This window comes from Saccopteryx bilineata, chromosome 2 (genome assembly GCF_036850765.1).
Source record: "Saccopteryx bilineata isolate mSacBil1 chromosome 2, mSacBil1_pri_phased_curated, whole genome shotgun sequence".
Taxonomy (NCBI): domain Eukaryota; kingdom Metazoa; phylum Chordata; class Mammalia; order Chiroptera; family Emballonuridae; genus Saccopteryx; species Saccopteryx bilineata.
In genome coordinates, this window is record NC_089491.1 from 383,543,495 (window position 1) to 383,556,883 (window position 13,389).

The 13,389-nt window shown below is 43.7% G+C and overlaps 1 protein-coding gene across 1 annotated transcript in view; it reads left to right on the forward strand.

The window, feature by feature from the left end:
- ANKFN1 (ankyrin repeat and fibronectin type III domain containing 1) overlaps positions 1 to 13,389 on the forward strand; it is a 349,730-nt gene that overhangs the window by 255,866 nt on the left and 80,475 nt on the right. The window contains exons 8-9 of the mRNA XM_066255513.1: positions 9,704 to 9,801; positions 12,481 to 12,571. Coding sequence (XP_066111610.1) covers positions 9,704 to 9,801; positions 12,481 to 12,571 — 189 coding nt within the window. The remainder of the gene's footprint in view (positions 1 to 9,703; positions 9,802 to 12,480; positions 12,572 to 13,389) is intronic.

Sequence of the window (13,389 nt, forward strand, 5' to 3'; positions counted from 1 at the left end):
TCAGATTTGAATTATGAAACTGTAGTTTGTTGATAGTTATAGACAGTCCACAAAATGAAAAATCAAGCCTTGGTTCATAGTACTTGATGATTTCTGTGGTTGCCAATATTCCCACCATGGCCAATTTCAAGCTACCAATGTGATGTCACTAAATAGATTAGGAAGAGATGTGCAGTAAGTAGAACATCACTAAATACTATTTATAATATATAGCTACAATAGATACCAATAACCCCAAGGGCGTGATTAATAATAAAATGCAGCCTGACTGGTGGTGGCACAGTGGTAAAGCGCTGACCTGGGATGCTGAGGACACAGGTTCGAAACCCCAAGTTTGCCAGCTTGACAGCAGGCTCACCAGCTTGAGTGTGGGGTCGCTGGCTTGAGCATGGGATCATAGACATGATCCTGTGGTCACTTGTTTGAGCCCAAGGTCACTGTCTTGAGCAAGGGGTCACTGGCTTAGCTGGAGCCCCTGGTCAAGGCAAGTATGAGAAACAATCAATGAACAACTAAAGTGACACAACTACCAGTTGAAGCTTCTCATCTCTCTCTCTCTCCGTCTCTTTCTCTCTCTCTCAAATAAATAAATAAAATGCAGCAAAAATAGAGAATGATGACTACTGAGTACTTACTGTCTTTGTCTTTAATATAATTTCTTTAAGTTTAATTTTTAATGATGACTGTGTTAACCACCAGCTTACAGACTTCTGAAATTTTATTTTATTTTCTTAATTGAAATTTAATTGGGGTGACACTGGTTAACATAATTATACAGGTTTCAGGTGCCCAATCCTACAACACATCTCTCTCTGTTCGCCGTGTTGTGTGTTCACCTGCCCCCCAAACCAAGTCTCTGTCCATCACCATTTACACTCCACACCCTCCTGCATCTCCTCCCTCCAGCAATTATCAGTGTTACCTATGTCCAAGAGTTTTATTTTTGTTTGTTAGTTTGTTTGTCCTTTTTCTGCTCTATCATTCCCACTCTCAAAATGTTAGCATTCAGCTCTTGGTAGCCACGTGGGTCCCCTCCAGCACCTGCTCGTTATCCCGTGTCAGTGTGGGTCGGGGCCACACTCTGGCTTCCACTCTCCCTGTGCGTGCCTCCTCTACAAACCACCCTCTCATTCACCCAGTCTCAGATGTGACACAGGGAAGTGGGTTTGCACTCTGTTTTGTGATCAATCTGACACCTTCCCAACTCTTACTGTTCTAGGAAAACCAATGGGTGAAGCTGCTAAGGAAAGTTATCCTATAAATGTAAGAAAATAGTGACTTGTACATGACCCGGGGCTTGTGGGTTATTTATGCTTCTAGGAACTCCACCAGTACAGATGACTAAGCTGTTCTCATCCCCAAACTGTAGACACGACTGAAGGGAATTTTGTTCGGAGACACTCCTGGTTAAGTGACCAGATAACTGCATGAAAGGGGAGGCCCCATGAGTCTCTGGGAGACCTTAGGCTGGCAGCCGCTGGGCCTCAGACAACTGACTTGTATTCATTCAACAAACATTTTTATGCTCGGCGTGGGAAGAGAGAAAGCCCTGCTAGTAATAGAATCATAAAAGTGGTAATAATATCTTTCAATTTACAAGGCAACAGGGTCGAGAAAAAGACTAATTTCAGGTCAGAGCTGTATCAGGTAAACTATTAGGAGAGAAATAGACAAGCAAACAGACCAAACTGTGGACCTAACTCATTCTGAGGTTACTTGTTGGTGCTTACGTACTTGAATATTTAAACGTCCCTGCTTCCCACCTGTGTCTGTGTGTCTCTCTAGCACGTGGCAGGCAAAACTTAAGCAGCATACAGTATATACAGACAGGCACACGTTATTTGTGTGGATGGCAGAATCTGACAATAAATACTTGAACACAGCCTTCCAATTCCAACTTCACTTTTAATCTAGAAGTCATGGGTGCAGGAAGTCTTTACTAGTGTCAAACAAACAAAAGAAAAGAAAAGAAAAGAAAAAAGCCTTTTGCCCTTCATTTAAATCATTGTTTTTCTAGGGAAATTTAATTTGGGGGGAAAAATGTTTTTCTAATTAAGTAGAAGACTGTGTGCTATGCAAACAATAAAGATTCTTGTTTGAGTGTAATGTGCGCCCCTGCTCCTAGGTCTACCAGGGGAATTTAAAAAAAAAAAAAAAAATGCAAGCGGCTCCGACCTCGTCTCCTGCCAGAGCCCAGCAGAATTCCCAGACCCGGAGTGTTCACGTCAGTTCCCAATTTGAAAACCCACAAGCGCTGAGCGGGTTCAGGCTTCAGAAAGACACATCTTCCCATCGCTGGAAATGACTGGGTTTGATCCCTCCCTGGGCTTCTCCGCCCATCCCCCCCTCCCTCTTGCCTGCTCCCGCGCTCTGGTTGGCCTGGAAGGTTAGGAACAGCACCATTAGATGGATCGGGGGAAGGTTTCATAATGTTCTGGTGCTGGGCTCGGCAGTCTAGCCAAATTCCGTTCATTAGCTAAGGCGCCGGGGTGAGTGTGGCCAGTAAGAATGCTGTTTTGGTTCCATGGAAGTGCTGATAGGGAACAGGAAATACACTTCTGTTTTTGGGGGTTCCGGAGAGACGGTAGGGGCGAGTGAAGGGAGCGTCTGGGATGCCGGGAATCTGCACGCCAGGAGTTCATCGCCACCCCCGCCGCTTACTGGGCAGCTCACGCAACGTCTGTTCTCCTTTGGCTACTTTTTCATATTTCTTCTATTCTGACATTATTCTCTTGTTCCTTACATACTAGCGTCAGATTCCTGCCCACCTTAGACTTGAAACATTCCAAAGTCAAGAATCAGGCATTCCATTTACCCAGCATGCACTGAGCCACCGACCCTGGGCGAGGTGCATGACAGGTGGTTTGAAAACCGGTATTGATTCGACCCGGTCCTTGCCCTCAAAGAGCATATACGGATGACATGGGAGGCAGAAGTCTTAAAAAAATAAATGCAAAACAATAAAGTAAGTGCAATGTAAGATATATTAAAATTGCCGTGGGAATACTGGCAAAGGAGCTTCCCTTGGAAACCCAGCAAACGCTATGGACAGGGAAGGTCCTTGTACCAGGACTGTTCAAACGAGGAGGAAGAAGGTTTGGGGACAGAGGATAGCATACTGGAAGAGAAAACAGCAAAAGCAGTGGGCCCCAGGTCCAGGGACTGGCGAGAGGCGAGAGGGTGGGTTTGACTGCACACCCCTCCTGATGTGTGACCGGGATAGAACAACTCTAGGCTTCCAGACAGAAGAGACTTTCAGAAGGACCTGGACAATACCAGGCTTGGTGTCTATTTTTTAATTGGATGAAATTGGACATTGTTGCAGTGTTGTTTTCGTTATGCCTTTGGTCTATATATAATAGTTTTCCCATCTCAAAAACTGGCCTGGAATCTTACAGGTGTTGTTAGCCAATGCAGGGTGTGTTAATCACACAGTCCGCAACTGAGGCTTGATGTCTGCCTGTGCTTTGGGCTATGTTCTCAGCTTATCCACCCTAATACCTGTAGTCAGGAATTGTCTGCCTTTCTCACTGGTTCTGTGACAGTTTTCCTCACATGAAAGACATTAGGGGACAAGGCCGGATCTTCAGGATTTATTTTTTTAATTTTTCCATTGATGAGAGGAAGAAAAGAAGAGAGAGAAGCATCAAACCATTGTTTCACTTAGTTGTGTGCTTACTGATTGCTTCTCATATGTGCCCCAACCGGGGGTTGAACCCGTGACCTCTGGTGCACCAGGTCAAAGTTTTATCCACTGAGCCACCCAGCCAGTGGATTCAGCCTTTGGGTTATATAGCTGACTTCAGGAAAATGGTTGTGTTCAGCTCTAACTCTCCTGCCTGAATGAGTCTACATGTCTAAAGTATAGATAAAAATGAAATATTTGTTAAAAATAACAAAGTGTCACATTTGAAATATTCATTGTTATTTGACTTAAATATAGTGAATCACAGTTTCAGCCAGAGCCAATTTTTAAGAACCACTAACACTAGGTTTTGTCTGGGACCTTTCTTGCTAATGTTCACCTTCTATGAGCCATCGCAAGATTAAACCCTGCTTCTATTTCCCGGACCTAAGTAGAAACAGTTGCCTGATCTTTATCTTAAAATTATAAGTCTTGTGTAGTTTTAAACTTCATATACATGGCTCCAGCCCTTCAGGGATTTAAAGCAGGCTTATATGTGATTTTCTCATGGTTTTAATATCGGGTCTTTAAAATACCTACATGTAACATTTCAGAGAAACCATGCTAACTTGCCTTCTTAGAATTCCCAGTTGGCTCTCAGAGTGACTCGTGCTTACTCTGTTTCCCTGTCTCACCCCTTAAATTACCAGAAGCTCCTGTTTACATGTCAGAAGAGTCCACCAACCCAGGGAAGTTCCCAGAGGAACATGGCTCTTGGTTGCCCCAGAATAGGTTAGCCATTCCAACACGGAGAACTTTATTTCCTTCCATGTGAATCTTCTCTTTTCCTAGTCTCTTCCCCCTTTGAAACCCACATATGTTGAGACAGCGTTTTTCAACCGTGGGTCTGCAGACCGGTGTCAGACTGCCAGAAATTTTGTGCTGGTTCTCAAAAGTTAACCACACTGATGTTGTATGAAGATTCTAGACCCAATGACTTTAGTCAAATTCACTTCTCAGCCTGTATCACCGATGAAAATACTACTGAGGTTGTCTTAGATAGCTTTGGAACTTGTAGGCTTGTTTGAACAACCTTCTGCACTGTGCAGAGCATTTACAAATCATGTTCAATAGACAAAAAACATACGGAAAAATGTATATAGTATTCGATGCATTGTACATGTGGAATTCAGAAATCAAGCACCAGCTTGTACCATGTTGCACTGTTCCGCACGTAAAAACTTTATTCGTTAAGTGTTTCCATTTCCAGCCAGCTAGGTTACTGGTCTGCACGTGTAAAAGGGTTGAAAACCACTGTTGTGAGATCTAATTTGACTTAAATTCTTAGGACCCCCACCTCCTATGTTTTTGTTTTGTTTTTCAAGAAGCCAGACCCTCTTTTCCTCCTGAAACATGCTTTAAAAAACATATTTCAATAGAACATGAACACCTGACCAGGTGGTGGCACAGTGGATAGAGCGTCGGACTGGGATGTGGAAGACCCAGGTGCGAGACCCCAAGGTCGCCAGCTTGAGCGCGGGCTCATCAAGTTTGAGCAAGGCTCACCATCTTGAGCTCAAGGTCGCTGGCTTGAGCAAGGGGTCACTCAGTCTGCTGTAGCCCCCTGGTCAAGGCACATATGAGAAAGCAATCAGTGAACAACTAAGGTGCCGCAACAAAGAATTGATGCTTCTCATCTCCCTTCCTGTCTGTCTGTCCCTCTCTCTGACTCTCTCTGTCTCTGTCACACACACATACACACACACACACACAATAGAACATGAACAATTTTTATTCAAAAATAATTTGTATTTTTTCAGAAGGTGTAAAGAGTACATCTTTGAACAACTTTTCATTAATTACTTGCCAGTTAATCTGGTTTTGTTCCCCCTGATCCAGTGGTGGGATTCAAATACTGTAACAAACAGTTCTCTTCCCTAACAACCATTTTAAGTATAAATACATATATATACTGAAAGGTAGTTTATTATTTCATATGTTTAATACTTAAATAAGAACAATAAAAGAGGTAGACAAAACTAGATTGTTATAAGAGTTTTAAAATATTAATAAAAACATTAAATAATACCTGATAAAAACAATAAAAGTGTTATTTAAGATATTTCCGTATTGCTTCTTTTTTTTTTTTTTTTTTTGTATTTTTCTGAAGTTGGAAATGGGGAGGCAGTCAGACAGACTCCCGGATGCACCCAACCGGGATCCACCCGGCACGCCCACCAGGGGGCGATGCTCTGCCCATCTGGGGCGTAGCTCTGCCGCAATCAGAGCCATTCTAGCACCTGAGGCAGAGGCCACAGAGCCATCCTCAGCGCCCGGGCCAACTTTGCTCCAATGGAGCCTTGGCTGCCAGGAGGGGAAGAGAGAGAGAGGAAGGAGAGGGGGAGGGGTGGAGAAGCTGATGGGCGCTTCTCCTGTGTGCCCTAGCCGGGAATTGAACCTGGGACTCCTGCACGCCAGGCCGACGCTCTACCACTGAGCCAACCTGCCAGGCCCCGTATTGCTTCTTGATTGGCGTCCTCACTTGCAATCTTTTTCACCTACGGATGGAATGAACACGACTACTGGTGCTTAGAATACACTGTTGCACAGATAAATGTTAAAAAAGAGTAAGCAATGTAAATTTGTGGTTTCCACATTGGGCAGCTGCCCAGGTGCTCACCTTAGAGAGAACCTTGATTACAAGACCATTTTAACAATGAGTTTGCCATACTCCACAAAATATTAGGTATCGGTTCTGCTGAACTGGCGCGACCCAGCTAAATCCCACCACCCTGATCCCTAACTCTTCCTCTGAAACGTTACCCTGGTGCCCCAGCCTGGAATCACAGGCCTTTAACTCTCAGCCTTGAACCTGGAGCTTCATGATGTCAGCAGATCACACATGTCTCAATGGCAATCCAGGTTATTACTGTTTCCAGAATTTTCTTTCCTCTTTCTAGATGTCTTTACACATTTGCTACTGATATTCATTCTGTTTTGTTTGTGGTAACTTCCTCAATGATTCCCTTTATTCTTTAATAAAAATGATACACAAGATTATTCTCTAATTACAAACCCTCTCTCATTTGACTTTCAGAGACGACTTCTTCGAGAACTAGTAGTTCATAATAAGCAGAATAAAACATTTTGAAAAAGAATTTTACACACATACATATATAAGATATATTTGTAAACATATGTATATATCTTTTCGAATACACATTTACAAAGAGGTAGAGACTTGGTTTGAGAGTTGATGTATCATGACTGTAATCATTGATTCTAATTGGATTTTATAATATGCTGGAGATGTTCAAAGAGGAACAGACTAAAGAAGGAGAAAATGCACATGGAAGAAAATATTTTTATGTTGGGAAAAAAACGTCAATTCTGTGTGTGTGTGTGTGTGTGTGTGTGTGTGTGTGAAATTTCAGCAAGCACCTTCTATGCACCATGCACACAGCTCCTATTCTGAAGTTTCTCATGATCTATTATTAAGACAGACACATGCAAGAAAGCATAATATGTGTTTAATAAATGTTGTTTTATATGAATGAAGAGCTTTAGGAGCACAAAAGCAGGTGTGTTTACTCTTGAGGAATTTTGAGTTGCCTTTGCGTGGTCTTAAAGGATTAGCAGGGTTTCATCAAGCAAAGGTTGGAAGGCGAGCAAAAGACAGAGACAGAAAAGAACTCACAATGATCAGGTAACAGGGACTTACCTAACAAGGACTTGGTTTTGGGAAATGGAGGGAGGTGAGGAGATCAGGGTAGGGTTGGGACCAAATTATGAAGGTGCCAATTCATTTTATTCTGAAAGCACTATGAAAGACTTTAAGTGGAGGAATAAAATAAATAGGGCTGTATTTTTTTTTTGTATTTTTCTGAAGTTAGAAACGAGGAGGCAGTCAGACAGACTCCCGCATGCGCCCAACCGGGATCCACCTGGCACGCCCACCAGGGGGCGATGCTCTGCCCATCTGGGGTGTCGCTCTGTTGCTCTGTTGCAACCAGAGCCATTCTAGCACCTGAGGCAGAGGCTATAGAGTCATCCCCAGCGCCCGGGCCAACTTTGCTCAATGGAGCCTTGGCTGCAGGAGGGGAAGAGAGAGACAAAGAGGAAGGAGAGGAGGAGGGGTGGAGAAGCAGATGGGCACTTCTCCTGTGTGCCCTGGCCGGGAATCGAACCTGGGACTCCTGCACGCCAGGCCAACGCTCTACCATTGAGCCAACCAGCCAGGGCCAATAGGGCTGTATTTTTAAAACTGTAATTCAGGCTATTGTTAAGAGGATTAGGATGAGAAGGAGAACAGAAACATGAAGCCGGAGAGCTGATCAGCTGATTTATCAAGCCTATGAAAATTCAACTGCAGAGCCAATGCTCGTGTGGTAGAGCACTTTCCGTGTGAGAGGAGAGGGGAATTTATGGGAAGCATTTCGAAAGTAGAACCTACCGGGTTGAGTAATCAACTCATTGTAAGGAACTGGAGGAAAAGGGGAGACAAGCATGCTACAAGATTCAGGGTCAGGGGAGCGGATATGTGTCCATGTCAGGAACTACAACTGAGAAGACTAGCAGAGTAACATCCTTTGGCCAGGACCAGTCCTTAGGGAATGCCCGGGTGAAGTGGAGATTGATGGGAGGCGGTTAAAGCTCCAGAAAGAAGCTATACCTAGAACTACAGCTTCAACCGGCATAGTTGGAGCCATAAAAGTGGGTAAGGTCACTCCGTGTGGCAAGCATGAGTTAAAAAAAAAAAAAAGCCAAACCCCCAAGAAACATCCCATCAAAGGAAGAAGAAAGAGGGGAACGAGGGAAAGCCTGGAAGGGGGTGGTCAGGAGGGAGGAGAAGCAGAAGGGACGGTGCAAGTAAAACCAAGGGGCAAGAAGGTTGCGAAAAACTAGGGCAGGCCAATGGGCCGGGACTTCCCGAGACGAGGCTTTGCGACACTTGAACGGAGCAATTCCGAGAGAACTGAAGAGAGGCCAATCCCCAGGAGAATAATGAGAAGAGGCGGAGGATGGAGGGGCAGCTCTGAAGCAGAAGCGTTCTGTGACTCCAGGGCAGCCGAATTTAGGGGCGGCCTGGCTCAGTTTTGAAGTCATAGAAAATAGAATTTAACCCTTCAGCTCTGTAGCTTGTTGTCGTGAGGGTGAGAAACGCACAGGCCTAGTCTTCCGTGTGACTTAAGCTTCTGCCTCATGCAGGATTGCCTTAATTCCTGCCACATGTAAACTCTCACTTAAAACGCTTTTTACCAATGATGCAAAATTGATCTTTCCTGATCGTGGTGGTGGTGGGTTTTTTTCCAGCCAGTGAAAACTGTTATGCAAGAACGTGGTCTCACAGTCGAATGGGGTGTTATTAGAATTGGGGTGTTCAATTTAACTTTGAATGAACGCCCACTTTCGGGGTGTCGGGGGCTGGGGAAGCGGTGAAGAGGTCGGTCACAAATCCCGAACTCTTGGGCAGAAGACAAGTCAACAAAAAAAGCCTGGGAGGTAACGTCAGGAAGGGGGAGAGCCAGGGAGTGACGTCCGAGACACTAAAGGAAGAGAATGATTCCAGAAGCAGAAGCTGTCAGATTTTGTGCAAAGAAATGAAAGAAGCCTTCTTTATTTGGAATGAGAATGTCAACTGGACCTTGCAATAGCACTTTCAGTTGAAGAGTGAAATACGTGTCACTTGGGGAGTGCATAGAATGTAATGTTCTAACGAACCCTTCACTTCGCATGCGTAATAATTAATCTGCTATACACAATAAATTTTATATGTAATAATGTGCCTGAGCATGTGTGTGTCTATACACATCCACACACATCCAAACATTTAAGGGATATTAATCACTGTTGAATAATTACAAGTTTTGCTCTCATTTTAAAAAATAATTGTGAACTTGGACACTAACTTATGTCAAGGAGAATGTTAGATGTGTCGGTATAAGAAAAAGAGGGTAAACTCACTATTTTGGAGAGAGTATACTAGAGTGTCTATGATGCTTTTTGATGACAATTTCATTCATTCTCTCTCTCTCTCTCTCTCTCTCTCTCTCTCCTTCTTTCCTCTCTCTTATCCAGTGGAATGGAGCATGTCTAAAGACTTTTGTCCTTTGGCTGGAGAAATCATCATGGAAAACCTGCAGACCTTGAGATGCACAATTACAGGGCTTACCACGGTACATGCCAGATCCTTAGACCTCCCATTCCCCCGCCCCTGATATCTGTGCTGGGATTTGGGTAGCGAATGCCTAGTCTGGGAGCCACTGCCAACCACCCAGTCCTCCAGCGGCAACTGCTACTCGCTAAGTGTGCTATGTCTGGTATCCGTAGTCCGAAGCCCACGGAGGAGTGAGCAGACAGTATGAACCACTTTGTAAGCTGCCATGTTCTATGGAGATCAGAAGAAGACTGGCCTCCCGGAAGCCCCGAAAGCTGCTGCTTTCTGGATCCCAGTCTAATCGGCCGGGGGGATCAAAGGCTCTGAGAGATCCAATTCTGACTCCCTGTCTGCTGGTAAAAATAACAGCCTCATCTAACCCTCAGCCCCACAGCCTGGCTGAGATCAGTCATCAATTGGAGTCACACAATTTCCTGAGAGAAATCCTTTTCCCTTGATTAAAAAAGAAAAAAAAAATCTGTCTAAATCTGCTTTCACAGAAAAGAAACTATATATGGTGGTGCTCTATTTCTCAGTAACCTGAACCAGTTTAAACTGTGAGTGAAAAGCAGGAACACACTGTGCTTGTTTGTTTAACCAATCTAAACAGTAATTATTTATAGAACTATAAACCATGTAAGCACACGAAATGCAAAATATAAAAACACCTAGCCTATCAGTTTAGACTGGAACAAACCCTAGATTTCCTCAGACATTTAAAATACAGCAAAAATTGAATCATCTAAGTCATTTTCTTTGAAAAGAAAAAAAAAAGAAAAACATGTTTAAGTAAACTTAAATCCAATCTGTACCTTTTTTTATTTTGGGGGGGCCCAATTCAAATAATGAATAGCTTAGGACCTTCCCGTGTGAGAGGTAAAGGGAGAATTTCGTTGTTATTATTATTATTGTTTTCCTAAAAGGTCAGTCGATTAAAACAGTTATGTATAAAGTATAATCCTGAAACCCAGTATTAAAAATCTGCATTAGATGGCATCCCTCCAAGTTTGAAGCAGCTTATTTCTAATAGAATTCTTGGCGGTTGGGTCGCCACCACAGAAACTTGACTTTTAGTTCTAATCACACGTCTACACCAGACTCCGAAACTGTGGATTACCAGAACAAACAAAGCCCGGAGTGGGTGGGCCCCGGCGATGCTATCGGAACACGGACTCCCCACCCTGAAGCTCTCCTGACAGGAGAGGGCCCTAGGAGAGCCCTCGGGAACGCCCACTGCTTGAGGAGAAAAAGGGATATGGTGATAAAAATGGAAAACTCTCCACAGAGAGTTTCTCTAATATTTGAACTAATTTTTATAGGAATTAAGTTTTTCCACTTGGCCGTCCAGGGAGAACAACACAGACAGTATCCTAATCGCATAAAAGCCTAGAAGTAGATTTACACTCTGCAAAATCTCCATAACATGGACGTACAGAGAAACCCATTTTTTAATAAACTTAATAATATGGTAAGGCCAATATTATTAAACCCCTAGCAAAGGCTCTCTGCAAAGATTACCTTTTTTTTTTTTTTTTTTTTTTTTAACTTCAGACACCATTTTCCAATTTTTGCAAGCAGTGTTTCATCCATGGCTGGCTTCCAAAACGCCCGTGTGGGTTCACCAGGAAAAAGGGAAAACTCCACAAAGCAAAAATATAAAACTATTCAAAACACTTAAAAACATTATAAAAGCAGACAAAAGTCACTCCTTGATGCATAATGCCATAAGACACTAGAGGGTATAAGCCATCTTTATTGCAGCATTATTTATTGGGACCGAAGTGTCAGAACAGTGTAAGTGGGCACCAGGGAAGGTTAAATGCATGACTATATCTGCCCCACTGTGAAGTACTACACAGCCCTGAACGCATGAAGCAGACTTCTCATTACTAATCTGAAAAGACACTCATGATAACGTGTTAATTTTATTAAGCAAGTTCATCAGCTAAAAACCTCGACGGTGCTTGTCTCTAGGGAAAAGATAAGGAAAAAGAGGGGAGGGTAAGTAATTGTTCTTTTTGGGGAAACCTTATAGAACTGTGACTTTTTTTATCTTCTTTTTCTAAGTGAGAGGAGGAGAGATAGACAGACTCCCACATGTCCCCTGACTGGGATCTACCTGGCAACCCCCATCTGGGGCCGATGCTCTGCCCATCTGGGGCCATGCTTGTAACTGCGCTATTTTCAGCACCTGAGGCAGAGGCTCCTCAGAGCCATTCTGTGCCCAGGGCTGATGTGCTCGAACCAACGGAGAGATGGCCATGGGAAAGAAAGAGAAAGAGAGAAGGGGTTGTAGGAGGGGTGGAGAAACAGATGGTCACTTCTCCTGTGTGACTGACCAGAAATCAAACCTGGGACATCCACACACTGAGCTGTGCTCTACCACTGAGCCACCTGCCTAGGGCTCCACTTTTTAAAAATGGTATATATATGTTTTAGAAAGGCCAGAAAAAAATAATGATGATATTCTATATTTGAGGGGGAGAAAGCACAAAGAAGTCAAAAGAGCATCCCCAACATATTTATTATTATATGCAAACATTATAGTCATGAAAGCTAGGAAGCTAAAGTATGGGGCGTGGGGTAGTTCGTGCCTAAGGGATAAATGAGTTCATCAGACACAGGAATCTGCTTCTGGGGTGAGAGTGACTCACTGGAATTCCTGACGCATTCTTCTCTCTATTTTGATACTTCGCAGGGCCAGCAGTATTTTGTTCGAGTCTCGGCTTATAACATGAAAGGATGGGGACCTGCTCAGACCACGATGCCAGCATGTGCCTCTCCTTCTAGTAAGTGGTGGCTGTGAGCTCCCTCAAGGCTGGGAACAAGCCCCAGCTCCATCCTCGGGATGCGCCTGCCATCTGTGTCCTCTCCCCACTGGTCAAGACGAGCGCAGGGCAGCAGGGTAGCATCTGGGCCACATAATGAACGACCCCTCTGCAGATGTTCCCCGGGGAGCAACTCAGTGGAATGGAAGGAGAGAGAATTTGTAACCAGCGAAAGCAAATTTGATAGCCATTATACTTTTTATTAGCTGTACGGCCTTCAACACTTGCTTAAACTCCCTGAGTGTCGAGTCAGCAGCTGTAGAATGGGTCTACTCACACTCTTCCGCAGGGCTTTCTTGGGGCTGGCCCAGGGACGTACCGTCCGTTTTAGCTCTCACCACCCCTTCCTCGACGGGAGTCTACAAGTCTTACATGCTGTCAAAGGAAAAGCTTTCTTCCTAGCAGGCACTCTGCCATACTCTGCCACAAATAGAACCTATTACATGTATACTGGTGGCTGAAAAGCCTCTTCTAATTATTTGAAGACTAATAATTGATGCCCTAATATATTTGGTAACCCTCTATTAACCAGAAAATTTAATTAAGAAGAAAAAAAATCCCCAAACATACCATATGATAGATTTTCCCTGCATCAAGGAGTCTATTGCTCTAAATTGTATTGTAATTTCTTTTTAGATCATCATTAATGTGATAGTTAAAAATGATATAATATGCTTCTTGTGAGCATATTATAAGGATGCTACATCCTTTTTGCCCACCTGGGGCCATGCTTGCAACTGAGCTATTTTTAGTACCTGAGGCGGAGGCTCCACAGAGCC